At 50.5% G+C, this 21409-nt stretch overlaps 1 protein-coding gene across 1 annotated transcript in view; it reads left to right on the top strand.

The window, feature by feature from the left end:
* The window catches only part of FBXO41 (F-box protein 41), a 62260-nt gene that overhangs the window by 37350 nt on the left and 3501 nt on the right, over positions 1-21409 (top strand). Inside the window, exons 10-11 of the mRNA XM_040419395.1 lie at positions 20869-21027; positions 21105-21220. Of these exons, the coding sequence (XP_040275329.1) occupies positions 20869-21027; positions 21105-21220 (275 nt within the window). The remainder of the gene's footprint in view (positions 1-20868; positions 21028-21104; positions 21221-21409) is intronic.

Genomic DNA, 21409 nt, shown 5'->3' on the forward strand with positions numbered 1-21409 from the left:
TCTATGTTCTCCAGTGTGTGCAGTGTGATCTGATCTATGTTCTCCAGTGTGTGCAGTGTGATCTGATCTATGTACGCCAGTGTGTGCAGTGTGATCTGATCTATGTTCTCCAGTGTGTGGAGTGTGATCTGATCTATGTTCGCCAGTGTGTGCAGTGTGATCTGATCTATGTTCTCCAGTGTGTGCAGTGTGATCTGATCTATGTTCTCCAGTGTGTGCAGTGTGATCTGATCTATGTTCTCCAGTGTGTGCAGTGTGATCTGATCTATGTTCTGCAGGGTGTGCAGTGTGATCTGATCTATGTTCTCCAGTGTGTGGAGTGTGATCTGATCTATGTTCTCCAGTGTGTGCAGTGTGATCTGATCTATGTTCTCCAGTGTGTGCAGTGTGATCTGATCTATGTTCTCCAGTGTGTGCAGTGTGATCTGATCTATGTTCTCGAGTGTGTGGAGTGTGATCTGATCTATGTTCTCGAGTGTGTGGAGTGTGATCTGATCTATGTTCTCCAGTGTGTGGAGTGTGATCTGATCTATGTTCTGCAGTGTGTGCGGTGTGATCTGATCTATGTTCTCCAGTGTGTGCAGTGTGATCTGATCTATGTCATACAGTGTGTGCAGTGTGATCTGATCTATGTTCTCCAGTGTGTGCAGTGTGATCTGATCTATGTTCTCCAGTGTGTGGAGTGTGATCTGATCTATGTTCTGCAGTGTGTGGAGTGTGATCTGATGTATGTTCTCCAGTGTGTGCAGTGTGAACTGATCTATGTTCTCCAGTGTGTGGAGTGTGATCTGATCTATGTTCTCCAGTGTGTGCAGTGTGATCTGATCTATGTTCTCCAGTGTGTGCAGTGTGATCTGATCTATGTTCTGCAGTATGATCTGATCTATGTTCTCCAGTGTGTGCAGTGTGATCTGATCTATGTTCTCCAGTGTGTGCAGTGTGATCTGATCTATGTTCTCCAGTGTGTGCAGTGTGATCTGATCTATGTTCTCCAGTGTGTGCAGTGTGAACTGATCTATGTTCTCCAGTGTGTGGAGTGTGATCTGATCTATGTTCTCCAGTGTGTGCAGTGTGATCTGATCTATGTTCTCCAGTGTGTGCAGTGTGATCTGATCTATGTTCTCCAGTGTGTGCAGTGTGATCTGATCTATGTTCTCCAGTGTGTGCAGTGTGATCTGATCTATGTTCTCCAGTGTGTGGAGTGTGATCTGATCTATGTTCTCCAGTGTGTGCAGTGTGATCTGATCTATGTTCTCCAGTGTGTGCAGTGTGACCTGATCTATGTTCTCCAGTGTGTGCAGTGTGATCTGATCTATGTTCTCCAGTGTGTGCAGTGTGATCTGATCTATGTTCTCCAGTGTGTGCAGTGTGATCTGATCTATGTTCTCCAGTGTGGAGCAGTGTGATCTGATCTATGTTCTCCAGTGTGTGCAGTGTGATCTGATCTATGTTCTCCAGTGTGTTCAGTGTGATCTATGTTCTGCAGTGTGTGGAGTGTGATCTGATCTATGTTCTCCAGTGTGTGCAGTGTGATCTGATCTATGTTCTCCAGTGTGTGCAGTGTGATCTGATCTATGTTCTCCAGTGTGTGCAGTGTGATCTGATCTATGTTCTGCAGGGTGTGCAGTGTGATCTGATCTATGTTCTCCAGTGTGTGGAGTGTGATCTGATCTATGTTCTCCAGTGTGTGCAGTGTGATCTGATCTATGTTCTCCAGTGTGTGCAGTGTGATCTGATCTATGTTCTCCAGTGTGTGCAGTGTGATCTGATCTATGTTCTCCAGTGTGTGCAGTGTGATCTGATCTATGTTCTGCAGGGTGTGCAGTGTGATCTGATCTATGTTCTCCAGTGTGTGGAGTGTGATCTGATCTATGTTCTCCAGTGTGTGCAGTGTGATCTGATCTATGTTCTCCAGTGTGTGCAGTGTGATCTGATCTATGTTCTCCAGTGTGTGCAGTGTGATCTGATCTATGTTCTCCAGTGTGTGCAGTGTGATCTGATCTATGTTCTCCAGTGTGTGCAGTGTGATCTGATCTATGTTCTCCAGTGTGATCTGATCTATGTTCTCCAGTGTGTGCAGTGTGATCTGATCTATGTTCTCCAGTGTGTGCAGTGTGATCTGATCTATGTTCTCCAGGGTGTGCAGTGTGATCTGATCTATGTTCTCCAGTGTGTGCAGTGTGATCTGATCTATGTTCTCCAGTGTGTGCAGTGTGATCTGATCTATGTACGCCAGTGTGTGCAGTGTGATCTGATCTATGTTCTCCAGTGTGTGGAGTGTGATCTGATCTATGTTCTCCAGTGTGTGCAGTGTGATCTGATCTATGTTCTCCAGTGTGTGCAGTGTGATCTGATCTATGTTCTCCAGTGTGTGCAGTGTGATCTGATCTATGTTCTCCAGTGTGTGCAGTGTGATCTGATCTATGTTCTCCAGTGTGTGCAGTGTGATCTGATCTATGTTCTCCAGTGTGTGCAGTGTGATCTGATCTATGTTCTCCAGTGTGTGCAGTGTGATCTGATCTATGTTCTCCAGTGTGTGCAGTGTGATCTGATCTATGTTCTCCAGTGTGTGCAGTGTGATCTGATCTATGTTCTCCAGTGTGTGCAGTGTGATCTGATCTATGTTCTCCAGTGTGGAGCAGTGTGATCTGATCTATGTTCTCCAGTGTGTGCAGTGTGATCTGATCTATGTTCTCCAGTGTGTGGAGTGTGATCTGATCTATGTTCTGCAGTGTGTGGAGTGTGATCTGATCTATGTTCTGCAGTGTGTGGAGTGTGATCTGATCTATGTTCTCCAGTGTGTGCAGTGTGATCTGATCTATGTTCTCCAGTGTGTGCAGTGTGACCTGATCTATGTTCTCCAGTGTGTGCAGTGTGATCTGATCTATGTTCTCCAGTGTGTGCAGTGTGATCTGATCTATGTTCTCCAGTGTGTGCAGTGTGATCTGATCTATGTTCTCCAGTGTGGAGCAGTGTGATCTGATCTATGTTCTCCAGTGTGTGCAGTGTGATCTGATCTATGTTCTCCAGTGTGTTCAGTGTGATCTATGTTCTGCAGTGTGTGGAGTGTGATCTGATCTATGTTCTCCAGTGTGTGCAGTGTGATCTGATCTATGTTCTCCAGTGTGTGCAGTGTGATCTGATCTATGTTCTCCAGTGTGTGCAGTGTGATCTGATCTATGTTCTGCAGGGTGTGCAGTGTGATCTGATCTATGTTCTCCAGTGTGTGGAGTGTGATCTGATCTATGTTCTCCAGTGTGTGCAGTGTGATCTGATCTATGTTCTCCAGTGTGTGCAGTGTGATCTGATCTATGTTCTCCAGTGTGTGCAGTGTGATCTGATCTATGTTCTCCAGTGTGTGCAGTGTGATCTGATCTATGTTCTCCAGTGTGTGCAGTGTGATCTGATCTATGTTCTGCAGTATGATCTGATCTATGTTCTCCAGTGTGTGCAGTGTGATCTGATCTATGTTCTCCAGTGTGTGCAGTGTGATCTGATCTATGTTCTCCAGTGTGTGCAGTGTGATCTGATCTATGTTCTCCAGTGTGTGCAGTGTGAACTGATCTATGTTCTCCAGTGTGTGGAGTGTGATCTGATCTATGTTCTCCAGTGTGTGCAGTGTGATCTGATCTATGTTCTCCAGTGTGTGCAGTGTGATCTGATCTATGTTCTCCAGTGTGTGCAGTGTGATCTGATCTATGTTCTCCAGTGTGATCTGATCTATGTTCTCCAGTGTGTGCAGTGTGATCTGATCTATGTTCTCCAGTGTGTGCAGTGTGATCTGATCTATGTTCTCCAGGGTGTGCAGTGTGATCTGATCTATGTTCTCCAGTGTGTGCAGTGTGATCTGATCTATGTTCTCCAGTGTGTGCAGTGTGATCTGATCTATGTTCTCCAGTGTGTGCAGTGTGATCTGATCTATGTACGCCAGTGTGTGCAGTGTGATCTGATCTATGTTCTCCAGTGTGTGGAGTGTGATCTGATCTATGTTCGCCAGTGTGTGCAGTGTGATCTGATCTATGTTCTCCAGTGTGGAGCAGTGTGATCTGATCTATGTTCTCCAGTGTGTGCAGTGTGATCTGATCTATGTTCTCCAGTGTGTTCAGTGTGATCTATGTTCTGCAGTGTGTGGAGTGTGATCTGATCTATGTTCTCCAGTGTGTGCAGTGTGATCTGATCTATGTTCTCCAGTGTGTGCAGTGTGATCTGATCTATGTTCTCCAGTGTGTGCAGTGTGATCTGATCTATGTTCTGCAGGGTGTGCAGTGTGATCTGATCTATGTTCTCCAGTGTGTGGAGTGTGATCTGATCTATGTTCTCCAGTGTGTGCAGTGTGATCTGATCTATGTTCTCCAGTGTGTGCAGTGTGATCTGATCTATGTTCTCCAGTGTGTGCAGTGTGATCTGATCTATGTTCTCCAGTGTGTGCAGTGTGATCTGATCTATGTTCTCCAGTGTGTGCAGTGTGATCTGATCTATGTTCTCCAGTGTGTGCAGTGTGATCTGATCTATGTTCTCCAGTGTGTGGAGTGTGATCTGATCTATGTTCTCCAGTGTGTGCAGTGTGATCTGATCTATGTTCTCCAGTGTGTGCAGTGTGATCTGATCTATGTTCTCCAGTGTGTGGAGTGTGATCTGATCTATGTTCTCCAGTGTGTGCAGTGTGATCTGATCTATGTTCTCCAGTGTGTGCAGTGTGATCTGATCTATGTTCTCCAGTGTGTGCAGTGTGATCTGATCTATGTTCTCCAGTGTGTGCAGTGTGATCTGATCTATGTTCTCCAGTGTGTGCAGTGTGATCTGATCTATGTTCTCCAGTGTGTGCAGTGTGATCTGATCTATGTTCTCCAGTGTGGAGCAGTGTGATCTGATCTATGTTCTCCAGTGTGTGCAGTGTGATCTGATCTATGTTCTCCAGTGTGTTCAGTGTGATCTATGTTCTGCAGTGTGTGGAGTGTGATCTGATCTATGTTCTCCAGTGTGTGCAGTGTGATCTGATCTATGTTCTCCAGTGTGATCTGATCTATGTTCTGCAGGGTGTGCAGTGTGATCTGATCTATGTTCTCCAGTGTGTGGAGTGTGATCTGATCTATGTTCTCCAGTGTGTGCAGTGTGATCAGATCTATGTTCTCCAGTGTGTGCAGTGTGATCTGATCTATGTCATACAGTGTGTGCAGTGTGATCTGAGCTATGTTCTCCAGTGTGTGCAGTGTGATCTGATCTATGTTCTCCAGTGTGTGGAGTGTGATCTGATCTATGTTCTGCAGTGTGTGGAGTGTGATCTGATGTATGTTCTCCAGTGTGTGCAGTGTGAACTGATCTATGTTCTCCAGTGTGTGGAGTGTGATCTGATCTATGTTCTCCAGTGTGTGGAGTGTGATCTGATGTATGTTCTCCAGTGTGTGCAGTGTGATCTGATCTATGTTCTGCAGTATGATCTGATCTATGTTCTCCAGTGTGTGCAGTGTGATCTGATCTATGTTCTCCAGTGTGTGCAGTGTGATCTGATCTATGTTCTCCAGTGTGTGCAGTGTGATCTGATCTATGTTCTCCAGTGTGTGCAGTGTGATCTGATCTATGTTCTCCAGTGTGTGCAGTGTGAACTGATCTATGTTCTCCAGTGTGTGGAGTGTGATCTGATCTATGTTCTCCAGTGTGTGCAGTGTGATCTGATCTATGTTCTCCAGGGTGTGCAGTGTGATCTGATCTATGTTCTCCAGTGTGTGCAGTGTGATCTGATCTATGTTCTCCAGTGTGTGCAGTGTGATCTGATCTATGTTCTCCAGTGTGATCTGATCTATGTTCTCCAGTGTGTGCAGTGTGATCTGATCTATGTTCTCCAGTGTGTGCAGTGTGATCTGATCTATGTTCGCCAGTGTGTGCAGTGTGATCTGATCTATGTTCGCCAGTGTGTGCAGTGTGATCTGATCTATGTTCGCCAGTGTGTGCAGTGTGATCTGATCTATGTTCTCCAGTGTGATCTGATCTATGTCATACAATGTGTGGAGCAGTATGATTTGATGTGGGCCGGCAGCACCATATGTAAGTTCAAAAGCAGAATACTACAACATCTGAACTACATCTCAAATACATCTATTCTCAATATTTCTGGTGCTGCCAAAAACGTCATCCACACGCACAGTCGCAGCACGGGATCCCTCCATCCACACGCACAGTCGCGGCACGGGATCCCTCCATCCACACGCACAGTCGCGGCACGGGATCCCTCCATCCACACGCACAGTCGCGGCACGGGATCCCTCCATCCACACGCACAGTCGCAGCGCGGGATCCCTCCATCCACACGCACAGTCGCAGCACGGGATCCCTCCATCCACACGCACAGTCGCAGCACGGGATCCCTCCATCCACACGCACAGTCGCAGCACGGGATCCCTCCATCTACACGCGCAGTCGCAGCACGGGATCCCTCCATCCACACGCACAGTCGCAGCACGGGATCCCTCCATCCACACGCACAGTCGCGGCACGGGATCCCTCCATCCACACGCACAGTCGCGGCACGGGATCCCTCCATCCACACGCACAGTCGCAGCGCGGGATCCCTCCATCCACACGCACAGTCGCAGCACGGGATCCCTCCATCCACACGCGCAGTCGCAGCACGGGATCCCTCCATCTACACGCGCAGTCGCAGCACGGGATCCCTCCATCCACACGCGCAGTCGCAGCACGGGATCCCTCCATCCACACGCGCAGTCGCAGCACGGGATCCCTCCATCCACACGCACAGTCGCAGCACGGGATCCCTCCATCCACACGCACAGTCGCAGCACGGGATCCCTCCATCCACACGCGCAGTCGCAGCACGGGATCCCTCCATCTACACGCGCAGTCGCAGCACGGGATCCCTCCATCCACACGCACAGTCGCAGCACGGGATCCCTCCATCCACACGCACAGTCGCAGCACGGGATCCCTCCATCCACACGCACAGTCGCAGCACGGGATCCATCCATCCACACGCACAGTACGGGATCCCTGCATCCACACGCACAGTCGCAGCACGGGATCCCTCCATCCACACGCACAGTCGCAGCACGGGATCTCTCCATCTACACGCGCAGCACGGGATCCCTCCATTCACACGCACAGTCGCAGCACGGGATCCCTCCATCTACACGCACAGTCGCAGCACGGGATCCCTCCATCTACACGCACAGTCGCAGCACGGGATCCCTCCGTGCATTTGTAATTGAGATGGTAATGGTGCCGGCCGGGGGGGATCACCAGGAGAAAATACTTTTGAGCGAGGCCTTTTGGATTTTCCTGTTAAACACAAGGAGCCAACAGGTCTCAACCAGAAGAAAGAACTGATGTACATTTACCAATAACCTTTCATATTGGAAGCTGGTATTTAACTCTCTAGTTGCCATTGGATGATGATTGTTACACTTTATAGTATATTATATCTCCGTCTATCAGTAAACTCCAATAAGTCCATTTATATCATCACAGCTGGAAGATGGCGGCCGTGTACAATCCATCTTTTCACCCGTTTCCGCAGTAGATTTCTCTACAGGTGATAGGTTTGTATATTGTACTTGTCAGTGATACTTTGTATGCGCCCTGGTCACATGATGCGTCTCCTCGCGCCGTGCGCCTGCGCTCGCTCTCTTGATATGATGATAAGCACAAGCGCAGGGTCGTGCGGAGCGCATGGTGTGGGGCTTTGTTATCTACTGTCACTGAGAAGGATACTCCAGGTGTGAGTCTCTGGGATGATTCATGACGTCATGTTACCACCACCCGCTAGCGGGGGAGGGTACAGGGGTCTTTACATCTTCTGAACTCTCAGACCACATTGTTACCACTAAGGAGAAGGTCTCCGAAACGCGTAGACGACTGCTTGTCTGACAGTGTCCGCACATGATGTGATAAAGAGGAGCAGGTGTAGTGTAATGTAGTGCAGCACTGAGAGGTGCACAGTGAGAGGAGCAGGTGTAGTGTAATGTAGTGCAGCACTGAGAGGTGCACAGTGAGAGGAGCAGGTGTAGTGTAATGTAGTGCAGCACTGAGAGGTGCACAGTGAGAGGAGCAGGTGTAGTGTAATGTAGTGCAGCACTGAGAGGTGCACAGTGAGAGGGGCAGGTGTAGTGTAATGTAGTGCAGCACTGAGAGGTGCACAGTGAGAGGAGCAGGTGTAGTGTAATGTAGTGCAGCACTGAGAGGTGCACAGTGAGAGGAGCAGGTGTAGTGTAATGTAGTGCAGCACTGAGAGGTGCACAGTGAGAGGAGCAGGTGTAGTGTAATGTAGTGCAGCACTGAGAGGTACACAGTGAGAGGAGCAGGTGTAGTGTAATGTAGTGCAGCACTGAGAGGTGCACAGTGAGAGGAGCAGGTGTAGTGTAATGTAGTGCAGCACTGAGAGGTACAGAGTGAGAGGAGCAGGTGTAGTGTAATGTAGTGCAGCACTGAGAGGTGCACAGTGAGAGGAGCAGGTGTAGTGTAATGTAGTGCAGCACTGAGAGGTACACAGTGAGAGGAGCAGGTGTAGTGTAATGTAGTGCAGCACTGAGAGGTACACAGTGAGAGGGGCAGGTGTAGTGTAATGTAGTGCAGCACTGAGAGGTGCACAGTGAGAGGAGCAGGTGTAGTGTAATGTAGTGCAGCACTGAGAGGTGTACAGTGAGAGGGGCAGGTGTAGTGTAATGTAGTGCAGCACTGAGAGGTGCACAGTGAGAGGAGCAGGTGTAGTGTAATGTAGTGCAGCACTGAGAGGTGCACAGTGAGAGGAGCAGGTGTAGTGTAATGTAGTGCAGCACTGAGAGGTGCACAGTGAGAGGAGCAGGTGTAGTGTAATGTAGTGCAGCACTGAGAGGAGCACAGTGAGAGGAGCAGGTGTAGTGTAATGTAGTGCAGCACTGAGAGGTGCACAGTGAGAGGAGCAGGTGTAGTGTAATGTAGTGCAGCACTGAGAGGTGCACAGTGAGAGGAGCAGGTGTAGTGTAATGTAGTGCAGCACTGAGAGGTGCACAGTGAGAGTAGCAGGTGTAGTGTAATGTAGTGCAGCACTGAGAGGTGCACAGTGAGAGGAGCAGGTGTAGTGTAATGTAGTGCAGCACTGAGAGGTGCACAGTGAGAGGGGCAGGTGTAGTGTAATGTAGTGCAGCACTGAGAGGTGCACAGTGAGAGGAGCAGGTGTAGTGTAATGTAGTGCAGCACTGAGAGGTGCACAGTGAGAGGAGCAGGTGTAGTGTAATGTAGTGCAGCACTGAGAGGTGCACAGTGAGAGGAGCAGGTGTAGTGTAATGTAGTGCAGCACTGAGAGGTACACAGTGAGAGGAGCAGGTGTAGTGTAATGTAGTGCAGCACTGAGAGGTGCACAGTGAGAGGAGCAGGTGTAGTGTAATGTAGTGCAGCACTGAGAGGTGCACAGTGAGAGGGGCAGGTGTAGTGTAATGTAGTGCAGCACTAAGAGGTGCACAGTGAGAGGAGCAGGTGTAGTGTAATGTAGTGCAGCACTGAGAGGTGCACAGTGAGAGGAGCAGGTGTAGTGTAATGTAGTGCAGCACTGAGAGGTACACAGTGAGAGGAGCAGGTGTAGTGTAATGTAGTGCAGCACTGAGAGGTACACAGTGAGAGGGGCAGGTGTAGTGTAATGTAGTGCAGCACTGAGAGGTGCACAGTGAGAGGAGCAGGTGTAGTGTAATGTAGTGCAGCACTGAGAGGTGTACAGTGAGAGGGGCAGGTGTAGTGTAATGTAGTGCAGCACTGAGAGGTGCACAGTGAGAGGAGCAGGTGTAGTGTAATGTAGTGCAGCACTGAGAGGTGCACAGTGAGAGGAGCAGGTGTAGTGTAATGTAGTGCAGCACTGAGAGGTGCACAGTGAGAGGAGCAGGTGTAGTGTAATGTAGTGCAGCACTGAGAGGAGCACAGTGAGAGGAGCAGGTGTAGTGTAATGTAGTGCAGCACTGAGAGGTGCACAGTGAGAGGAGCAGGTGTAGTGTAATGTAGTGCAGCACTGAGAGGTGCACAGTGAGAGGAGCAGGTGTAGTGTAATGTAGTGCAGCACTGAGAGGTGCACAGTGAGAGTAGCAGGTGTAGTGTAATGTAGTGCAGCACTGAGAGGTGCACAGTGAGAGGAGCAGGTGTAGTGTAATGTAGTGCAGCACTGAGAGGTGCACAGTGAGAGGGGCAGGTGTAGTGTAATGTAGTGCAGCACTGAGAGGTGCACAGTGAGAGGAGCAGGTGTAGTGTAATGTAGTGCAGCACTGAGAGGTGCACAGTGAGAGGAGCAGGTGTAGTGTAATGTAGTGCAGCACTGAGAGGTGCACAGTGAGAGGAGCAGGTGTAGTGTAATGTAGTGCAGCACTGAGAGGTACACAGTGAGAGGAGCAGGTGTAGTGTAATGTAGTGCAGCACTGAGAGGTGCACAGTGAGAGGAGCAGGTGTAGTGTAATGTAGTGCAGCACTGAGAGGTGCACAGTGAGAGGGGCAGGTGTAGTGTAATGTAGTGCAGCACTAAGAGGTGCACAGTGAGAGGAGCAGGTGTAGTGTAATGTAGTGCAGCACTGAGAGGTGCACAGTGAGAGGAGCAGGTGTAGTGTAATGTAGTGCAGCACTGAGAGGTGCACAGTGAGAGGAGCAGGTGTAGTGAAATGTAGTGCAGCACTGAGAGGTGTACAGTGAGAGGAGCAGGTGTAGTGTAATGTAGTGCAGCACTGAGAGGTGCACAGTGAGAGGAGCAGGTGTAGTGTAATGTAGTGCAGCACTGAGAGGTGTACAGTGAGAGGAGCAGGTGTAGTGTAATGTAGTGCAGCACTGAGAGGTGCACAGTGAGAGGAGCAGGTGTAGTGTAATGTAGTGCAGCACTGAGAGGTGCACAGTGAGAGGGGCAGGTGTAGTGTAATGTAGTGCAGCACTAAGAGGTGCACAGTGAGAGGAGCAGGTGTAGTGTAATGTAGTGCAGCACTGAGAGGTGCACAGTGAGAGGAGCAGGTGTAGTGTAATGTAGTGCAGCACTGAGAGGTGCACAGTGAGAGGAGCAGGTGTAGTGAAATGTAGTGCAGCACTGAGAGGTGTACAGTGAGAGGAGCAGGTGTAGTGTAATGTAGTGCAGCACTGAGAGGTGCACAGTGAGAGGAGCAGGTGTAGTGTAATGTAGTGCAGCACTGAGAGGTGCACAGTGAGAGGAGCAGGTGTAGTGTAATGTAGTGCAGCACTGAGAGGTGCACAGTGAGAGGAGCAGGTGTAGTGTAATGTAGTGCAGCACTGAGAGGTACACAGTGAGAGGAGCAGGTGTAGTGTAATGTAGTGCAGCACTGAGAGGTGCACAGTGAGAGGAGCAGGTGTAGTGTAATGTAGTGCAGCACTGAGAGGTGCACAGTGAGAGGAGCAGGTGTAGTGTAATGTAGTGCAGCACTGAGAGGTGTACAGTGAGAGGGGCAGGTGTAGTGTAATGTAGTGCAGCACTGAGAGGTGCACAGTGAGAGGAGCAGGTGTAGTGTAATGTAGTGCAGCACTGAGAGGTGCACAGTGAGAGGAGCAGGTGTAGTGTAATGTAGTGCAGCACTGAGAGGTGCACAGTGAGAGGAGCAGGTGTAGTGTAATGTAGTGCAGCACTGAGAGGAGCACAGTGAGAGGAGCAGGTGTAGTGTAATGTAGTGCAGCACTGAGAGGTGCACAGTGAGAGGAGCAGGTGTAGTGTAATGTAGTGCAGCACTGAGAGGTGCACAGTGAGAGGAGCAGGTGTAGTGTAATGTAGTGCAGCACTGAGAGGTGCACAGTGAGAGTAGCAGGTGTAGTGTAATGTAGTGCAGCACTGAGAGGTGCACAGTGAGAGGAGCAGGTGTAGTGTAATGTAGTGCAGCACTGAGAGGTGCACAGTGAGAGGGGCAGGTGTAGTGTAATGTAGTGCAGCACTGAGAGGTGCACAGTGAGAGGAGCAGGTGTAGTGTAATGTAGTGCAGCACTGAGAGGTGCACAGTGAGAGGAGCAGGTGTAGTGTAATGTAGTGCAGCACTGAGAGGTGCACAGTGAGAGGAGCAGGTGTAGTGTAATGTAGTGCAGCACTGAGAGGTACACAGTGAGAGGAGCAGGTGTAGTGTAATGTAGTGCAGCACTGAGAGGTGCACAGTGAGAGGAGCAGGTGTAGTGTAATGTAGTGCAGCACTGAGAGGTGCACAGTGAGAGGGGCAGGTGTAGTGTAATGTAGTGCAGCACTAAGAGGTGCACAGTGAGAGGAGCAGGTGTAGTGTAATGTAGTGCAGCACTGAGAGGTGCACAGTGAGAGGAGCAGGTGTAGTGTAATGTAGTGCAGCACTGAGAGGTGCACAGTGAGAGGAGCAGGTGTAGTGAAATGTAGTGCAGCACTGAGAGGTGTACAGTGAGAGGAGCAGGTGTAGTGTAATGTAGTGCAGCACTGAGAGGTGCACAGTGAGAGGAGCAGGTGTAGTGTAATGTAGTGCAGCACTGAGAGGTGTACAGTGAGAGGAGCAGGTGTAGTGTAATGTAGTGCAGCACTGAGAGGTGCACAGTGAGAGGAGCAGGTGTAGTGTAATGTAGTGCAGCACTGAGAGGTGCACAGTGAGAGGGGCAGGTGTAGTGTAATGTAGTGCAGCACTAAGAGGTGCACAGTGAGAGGAGCAGGTGTAGTGTAATGTAGTGCAGCACTGAGAGGTGCACAGTGAGAGGAGCAGGTGTAGTGTAATGTAGTGCAGCACTGAGAGGTGCACAGTGAGAGGAGCAGGTGTAGTGAAATGTAGTGCAGCACTGAGAGGTGTACAGTGAGAGGAGCAGGTGTAGTGTAATGTAGTGCAGCACTGAGAGGTGCACAGTGAGAGGAGCAGGTGTAGTGTAATGTAGTGCAGCACTGAGAGGTGCACAGTGAGAGGAGCAGGTGTAGTGTAATGTAGTGCAGCACTGAGAGGTGCACAGTGAGAGGAGCAGGTGTAGTGTAATGTAGTGCAGCACTGAGAGGTACACAGTGAGAGGGGCAGTTGGAGTGTAATGTAGTGCAGCACTGAGAGGTACACAGTGAGAGGAGCAGGTGTAGTGTAATGTACTGCAGCACTGAGAGGTGCACAGTGAGAGGAGCAGGTGTAGTGTAATGTAGTGCAGCACTGAGAGGTACACAGTGAGAGGAGCAGGTGTAGTGTAATGTACTGCAGCACTGAGAGGTGCACAGTGAGAGGGGCAGGTGTAGTGTAATGTAGTGCAGCACTGAGAGGTGCACAGTGAGAGGAGCAGGTGTAGTGTAATGTAGTGCAGCACTGAGAGGAGCACAGTGAGAGGAGCAGGTGTAGTGTAATGTAGTGCAGCACTGAGAGGTGCAGAGTGAGAGGAGCAGGTGTAGTGTAATGTAGTGCAGCACTGAGAGGTACACAGTGAGAGGAGCAGGTGTAGTGTAATGTAGTGCAGCACTGAGAGGTGCACAGTGAGAGGAGCAGGTGTAGTGTAATGTAGTGCAGCACTGAGAGGTGCACAGTGAGAGGAGCAGGTGTAGTGTAATGTAGTGCAGCACTGAGAGGTACAGAGTGAGAGGAGCAGGTGTAGTGTAATGTAGTGCAGCACTGAGAGGTGCACAGTGAGAGGAGCAGGTGTAGTGTAATGTAGTGCAGCACTGAGAGGTACACAGTGAGAGGAGCAGGTGTAGTGTAATGTAGTGCAGCACTGAGAGGTGCACAGTGAGAGGGGCAGGTGTAGTGTAATGTAGTGCAGCACTGAGAGGTACACAGTGAGAGGAGCAGGTGTAGTGTAATGTAGTGCAGCACTGAGAGGTGCACAGTGAGAGGAGCAGGTGTAGTGTGATGTAGTGCAGCACTGAGAGGTGCACAGTGAGAGGAGCAGGTGTAGTGTAATGTAGTGCAGCTCTGAGAGGTACAGAGTGAGAGGAGCAGGTGTAGTGTAATGTAGTGCAGCACTGAGAGGTGCACAGTGAGAGCAGCAGGTGTAGTGTGATGTAGTGCAGCACTGAGAGGTGCACAGTGAGAGGAGCAGGTGTAGTGTAATGTAGTGCAGCACTGAGAGGTACAGGGTGAGAGGAGCAGGTGTAGTGTAATGTAGTGCAGCACTGAGAGGTGCACAGTGAGAGGAGCAGGTGTAGTGTAATGTAGTGCAGCACTGAGAGGTGCACAGTGAGAGGAGCAGGTGTAGTGTAATGTAGTGCAGCACTGAGAGGTGCACAGTGAGAGGAGCAGGTGTAGTGTAATGTAGTGCAGCACTGAGAGGTGCACAGTGAGAGCAGCAGGTGTAGTGTGATGTAGTGCAGCACTGAGAGGTGCACGGTGAGAGGAGCAGGTGTAGTGTAATGTAGTGCAGCACTGAGAGGTACAGGGTGAGAGGAGCAGTGTAGTGTAATGTAGTGCAGCACTGAGAGGTGCACAGTGAGAGGAGCAGGTGTAGTGTAATGTAGTGCAGCACTGAGAGGTGCACAGTGAGAGGAGCAGGTGTAGTGTAATGTAGTGCAGCACTGAGAGGTGCACAGTGAGAGGAGCAGGTGTAGTGTAATGTAGTGCAGCACTGAGAGGTACACAGTGAGAGGAGCAGGTGTAGTGTAATGTAGTGCAGCACTGAGAGGTACACAGTGAGAGGAGCAGGTGTAGTGTAATGTAGTGCAGCACTGAGAGGTGCACAGTGAGAGGAGCAGGTGTAGTGTAATGTAGTGCAGCACTGAGAGGTGCACAGTGAGAGGAGCAGGTGTAGTGTAATGTAGTGCAGCACTGAGAGGTACACAGTGAGAGGAGCAGGTGTAGTGTAATGTAGTGCAGCACTGAGAGGTGCACAGTGAGAGGAGCAGGTGTAGTGTAATGTAGTGCAGCACTGAGAGGTGCACAGTGAGAGGAGCAGGTGTAGTGTAATGTAGTGCAGCACTGAGAGGTGCACAGTGAGAGGAGCAGGTGTAGTGTAATGTAGTGCAGCACTGAGAGGTGCACAGTGAGAGGAGCAGGTGTAGTGTAATGTAGTGCAGCACTGAGAGGTGCACAGTGAGAGGAGCAGGTGTAGTGTAATGTAGTGCAGCACTGAGAGGTGCACAGTGAGAGGAGCAGGTGTAGTGTAATGTAGTGCAGCACTGAGAGGTGCACAGTGAGAGGAGCAGGTGTAGTGTGATGTAGTGCAGCACTGAGAGGTACAGAGTGAGAGGAGCAGGTGTAGTGTAATGTAGTGCAGCACTGAGAGGTACACAGTGAGAGGAGCAGGTGTAGTGTAATTTAGTGCAGCACTGAGAGGTGCACAGTGAGAGGAGCAGGTGTAGTGTAATGTAGTGCAGCACTGAGAGGTACACAGTGAGAGGAGCAGGTGTAGTGTAATGTAGTGCAGCACTGAGAGGTACACAGTGAGAGGAGCAGGTGTAGTGTAATGTAGTGCAGCACTGAGAGGTGCACAGTGAGAGGAGCAGGTGTAGTGTAATGTAGTGCAGCACTGAGAGGTACAGAGTGAGAGGAGCAGGTGTAATGTAATGTAGTGCAGCACTGAGAGGTGCACAGTGAGAGGAGCAGGTGTAGTGTAATGTAGTGCAGCACTGAGAGGTACAGGGTGAGAGGAGCAGGTGTAGTGTAATGTAGTGCAGCACTGAGAGGTGCACAGTGAGAGGAGCAGGTGTAGTGTAATGTAGTGCAGCACTGAGAGGTACAGGGTGAGAGGAGCAGGTGTAGTGTAATGTAGTGCAGCACTGAGAGGTGCACAGTGAGAGGAGCAGGTGTAGTGTAATGTAGTGCAGCACTGAGAGGTGCACAGTGAGAGGAGCAGGTGTAGTGTAATGTAGTGCAGCACTGAGAGGTGCACAGTGAGAGGAGCAGGTGTAGTGTAATGTAGTGCAGCACTGAGAGGTGCACAGTGAGAGGAGCAGGTGTAGTGTAATGTAGTGCAGCACTGAGAGGAGCACAGTGAGAGGAGCAGGTGTAGTGTAATGTAGTGCAGCACTGAGAGGTGCACAGTGAGAGGAGCAGGTGTAGTGTAATGTAGTGCAGCACTGAGAGGTGCACAGTGAGAGGAGCAGGTGTAGTGTAATGTAGTGCAGCACTGAGAGGTACAGAGTGAGAGGAGCAGGTGTAGTGTAATGTAGTGCAGCACTGAGAGGTACACAGTGAGAGGAGCAGGTGTAGTGTAATGTAGTGCAGCACTGAGAGGTGCAGAGTGAGAGGAGCAGGTGTAGTGTAATGTAGTGCAGCACTGAGAGGTGCACAGTGAGAGGAGCAGGTGTAGTGTAATGTAGTGCAGCACTGAGAGGTGCACAGTGAGAGGAGCAGGTGTAGTGTAATGTAGTGCAGCACTGAGAGGTACAGAGTGAGAGGAGCAGGTGTAGTGTAATGTAGTGCAGCACTGAGAGGTACACAGTGAGAGGAGCAGGTGTAGTGTAATGTAGTGCAGCACTGAGAGGTGCACAGTGAGAGGAGCAGGTGTAGTGTAATGTAGTGCAGCACTGAGAGGTGCAGAGTGAGAGGAGCCGGTGTAGTGTAATGTAGTGCAGCACTGAGAGGTGCACAGTGAGAGGAGCAGGTGTAGTGTAATGTAGTGCAGCACTGAGAGGTACAGAGTGAGAGGAGCAGGTGTAGTGTAATGTAGTGCAGCACTGAGAGGTGCACAGTGAGAGGAGCAGGTGTAGTGTAATGTAGTGCAGCACTGAGAGGTGCAGAGTGAGAGGAGCAGGTGTAGTGTAATGTAGTGCAGCACTGAGAGGTGCACAGTGAGAGGAGCAGGTGTAGTGTAATGTAGTGCAGCACTGAGAGGTGCACAGTGAGAGGAGCAGGTGTAGTGTGATGTAGTGCAGCACTGAGAGGTACAGAGTGAGAGGAGCAGGTGTAGTGTAATGTAGTGCAGCACTGAGAGGTACACAGTGAGAGGAGCAGGTGTAGTGTAATGTAGTGCAGCACTGAGAGGTGCACAGTGAGAGGAGCAGGTGTAGTGTAATGTAGTGCAGCACTGAGAAGTGCACAGTGAGAGGAGCAGGTGTAGTGTAATGTAGTGCAGCACTGAGAGGTGCACAGTGAGAGGAGCAGGTGTAGTGTAATGTAGTGCAGCACTGAGAGGTGCAGAGTGAGAGGAGCCGGTGTAGTGTAATGTAGTGCAGCACTGAGAGGTGCACAGTGAGAGGAGCAGGTGTAGTGTAATGTAGTGCAGCACTGAGAGGTACAGAGTGAGAGGAGCAGGTGTAGTGTAATGTAGTGCAGCACTGAGAGGTGCACAGTGAGAGGAGCAGGTGTAGTGTAATGTAGTGCAGCACTGAGAGGTGCAGAGTGAGAGGAGCAGGTGTAGTGTAATGTAGTGCAGCACTGAGAGGTACACAGTGAGAGGAGCAGGTGTAGTGTAATGTAGTGCAGCACTGAGAGGTACACAGTGAGAGGAGCAGGTGTAGTGTAATGTAGTGCAGCACTGAGAGGTACACAGTGAGAGGAGCAGGTGTAGTGTAATGTAGTGCAGCACTGAGAGGTGCACAGTGAGAGGAGCAGGTGTAGTGTAATGTAGTGCAGCACTGAGAGGTGCACAGTGAGAGGAGCAGGTGTAGTGTAATGTAGTGCAGCACTGAGAGGTGCACAGTGAGAGGAGCAGGTGTAGTGTAATGTAGTGCAGCACTGAGAGGTGCACAGTGAGAGGAGCAGCTGTAGTGTAATGTAGTGCAGCACTGAGAGGTACTCAGTGAGAGGAGCAGGTGTAGTGTAATGTAGTGCAGCACTGAGAGGTACACAGTGAGAGGAGCAGGTGTAGTGTAATGTAGTGCAGCACTGAGAGGTACAGAGTGAGAGGAGCAGGTGTAGTGTAATGTAGTGCAGCACTGAGAGGTGCACAGTGAGAGGAGCAGGTGTAGTGTAATGTAGTGCAGCACTGAGAGGTGCACAGTGAGAGGAGCAGGTGTAGTGTGATGTAGTGCAGCACTGAGAGGTGCACAGTGAGAGGAGCAGGTGTAGTGTAATGTAGTGCAGCACTGAGAGGTACACAGTGAGAGGAGCAGGTGTAGTGTAATGTAGTGCAGCACTGAGAGGTGTACAGTGAGAGGAGCAGGTGTAGTGTAATGTAGTGCAGCACTGAGAGGTGCACAGTGAGAGCAGCAGGTGTAGTGTAATGTAGTGCAGCACTGAGAGGTGCAGAGTGAGAGGAGCAGGTGTAGTGTAATGTAGTGCAGCACTGAGAGGTGCACAGTGAGAGCAGCAGGTGTAGTGTAATGTAGTGCAGCACTGAGAGGTGCATAGTGAGAGGAGCAGGTGTAGTGTGATGTAGTGCAGCACTGAGAGGTACAGAGTGAGAGGAGCAGGTGTAGTGTAATGTAGTGCAGCACTGAGAGGTGCACAGTGAGAGGAGCAGGTGTAGTGTAATGTAGTGCAGCACTGAGAGGTGTACAGTGAGAGGGGCAGGTGTAGTGTAATGTAGTGCAGCACTGAGAGGTGCACAGTGAGAGGAGCAGGTGTAGTGTAATGTAGTGCAGCACTGAGAGGTGCACAGTGAGAGGAGCAGGTGTAGTGTAATGTAGTGCAGCACTGAGAGGTGCACAGTGAGAGGAGCAGGTGTAGTGTAATGTAGTGCAGCACTGAGAGGTACACAGTGAGAGGAGCAGGTGTAGTGTAATGTAGTGCAGCACTGAGAGGTGCACAGTGAGAGGAGCAGGTGTAGTGTAATGTAGTGCAGCACTGAGAGGTGCACAGTGAGAGGGGCAGGTGTAGTGTAATGTAGTGCAGCACTGAGAGGTACAGAGTGAGAGGGGCAGGTGTAGTGTAATGTAGTGCAGCACTGAGAGGTACAGGGTGAGAGGAGCAGGTGTAGTGTAATGTAGTGCAGCACTGAGAGGTGCACAGTGAGAGGAGCAGGTGTAGTGTAATGTAGTGCAGCACTGAGAGGTGCACAGTGAGAGGAGCAGGTGTAGTGTAATGTAGTGCAGCACTGAGAGGTGCACAGTGAGAGGGGCAGGTGTAGTGTAATGTAGTGCAGCACTGAGAGGTGCACGGTGAGAGGAGCAGGTGTAGTGTAATGTAGTGCAGCACTGAGAGGTGCACGGTGAGAGGGGCAGGTGTAGTGTAATGTAGTGCAGCACTGAGAGGTGCACGGTGAGAGGAGCAGGTGTAGTGTAATGTAGTGCAGCACTGAGAGGTGCACAGTGAGAGGAGCAGGTGTAGTGTAATGTAGTGCAGCACTGAGAGGAGCACAGTGAGAGGAGCAGGTGTAGTGTAATGTAGTGCAGCACTGAGAGGTGCACAGTGAGAGGAGCAGGTGTAGTGTAATGTAGTGCAGCACTGAGAGGTACACAGTGAGAGGAGCAGGTGTAGTGTAATGTAGTGCAGCACTGAGAGGAGCACAGTGAGAGGAGCAGGTGTAGTGTAATGTAGTGCAGCACTGAGAGGTGCACAGTGAGAGCAGCAGGTGTAGTGTAATGTAGTGCAGGACTGAGAGGTGCACAGTGAGAAGAGCAGGTGTAGTGTAATGTAGTGCAGCACTGAGAGGTGCACAGTGAGAGGAGCAGGTGTAGTGTAATGTAGTGCAGCACTGAGAGGTGCACAGTGACAGGAGCAGGTGTAGTGTAATGTAGTGCAGCACTGAGAGGTACACAGTGAGAGGAGCAGGTGTAGTGTAATGTAGTGCAGCACTGAGAGGTGCACAGTGAGAGGAGCAGGTGTAGTGTAATGTAGTGCAGCACTGAGAGGTGCACAGTGAGAGGAGCCGGTGTAGTGTAATGTAGTGCAGCACTGAGAGGTGCACAGTGAGAGGAGCAGGTGTAGTGTAATGTAGTGCAGGACTGAGAGGTACAGAGTGAGAGGAGCAGGTGTAGTGTAATGTAGTGCAGCACTGAGAGGTACACAGTGAGAGGAGCAGGTGTAGTGTAATGTAGTGCAGCACTGAGAGGTGCACAGTGAGAGGAGCAGGTGTAGTGTAATGTAGTGCAGCACTGAGAGGTGCACAGTGAGAGGGGCAGGTGTAGTGTAATGTAGTGCAGCACTGAGAGGTGCACAGTGAGAGGAGCAGGTGTAGTGTAATGTAGTGCAGCACTGAGAGGTGCACAGTGAGAGGAGCAGGTGTAGTGTAATGTAGTGCAGCACTGAGAGGTGCACAGTGAGAGGAGCAGGTGTAGTGTAATGTAGTGCAGCACTGAGAGGTGCACAGTGAGAGGAGCAGGTGTAGTGTAATGTAGTGCAGCACTGAGAGGTGCACAGTGAGAGGAGCAGTTGTAGTGTAATGTAGTGCAGCACTGAGAGGTGCACAGTGAGAGGAGCAGGTGTAGTGTAATGTAGTGCAGCACTGAGAGGTGCACAGTGAGAGGAGCAGGTGTAGTGTAATGTAGTGCAGCACTGAGAGGTGCACAGTGAGAGGAGCAGGTGTAGTGTAATGTAGTGCAGCACTGAGAGGTGCACAGTGAGAGGAGCAGGTGTAGTGTAATGTAGTGCAGCACTGAGAGGTATACAGTGAGAGGAGCAGGTGTAGTGTAATGTAGTGCAGGACTGAGAGGTGCACAGTGAGAGGAGCAGGTGTAGTGTAATGTAGTGCAGCACTGAGAGGTGCACAGTGAGAGGAGCAGGTGTAGTGTAATGTAGTGCAGCACTGAGAGGTGCACAGTGAGAGGAGCAGGTGTAGTGTAATGTAGTGCAGCACTGAGAGGTGCACAGTGAGAGGGGCAGGTGTAGTGTAATGTAGTGCAGCACTGAGAGGTGCACAGTGAGAGGAGCAGGTGTAGTGTAATGTAGTGCAGCACTGAGAGGTGCACAGTGAGAGGAGCAGGTGTAGTGTAATGTAGTGCAGCACTGAGAGGTGCACAGTGAGAGGAGCAGGTGTAATGTAATGTAGTGCAGCACTGAGAGGTGCACAGTGAGAGCAGCAGGTGTAGTGTAATGTAGTGCAGCGTCTAGGCCTGGAGGTGCTCAGTGTCAGTACATTTTACGTCATGTGTCGGCGGCGTCTTTTCACGGTATTCTCGCTCCCCCACAGCACGGAACTGTATGCGTCTACAGGTGTTGGAGTTGGATCATGTGACTGAGATCAACCAGGAGGTGGCGGCAGAGGTCTGCAGGGAGGGTCTGAAGGGCCTGGAGATGCTGGTCCTAACCTCCACCCCGGTCACTCCCAAAGCCCTCCTGCACTTCAATAGTGAGTACCACGTCCACGTGGCGATGTCTGCCAGCGGGCGTGATGTCTCTTACCTTCCTGCTCGTGTTTTTCCGCAGGTGTATGTCGCAATCTCAAGTCCATTGTGGTGCAGGTTGGAATTGCAGATTACTTTAAGGACCCAAGTAGCCCAGAAGCCCAGAAACTGTTTGAGGAGATGGTCAGCAAGCTGCAGGTAACTATGGCATCCATGATGCTGGTGTGGCACACTGCTGCCCGGCTCTCCTGACCGCAGGTGATGGCGCCACAATATATTTACCTGCACTCCCTGACGGTCGGAGACTTGTTTCGCACTGTAGCCCGGCTGTTCCGGTACAAAATGCCCGGAATCGGCCAGACAAAAAACCCCGCGCTCAGCGGTATT

This window comes from Bufo bufo, chromosome 2 (genome assembly GCF_905171765.1).
Source record: "Bufo bufo chromosome 2, aBufBuf1.1, whole genome shotgun sequence".
Lineage (NCBI taxonomy): Eukaryota > Metazoa > Chordata > Amphibia > Anura > Bufonidae > Bufo > Bufo bufo.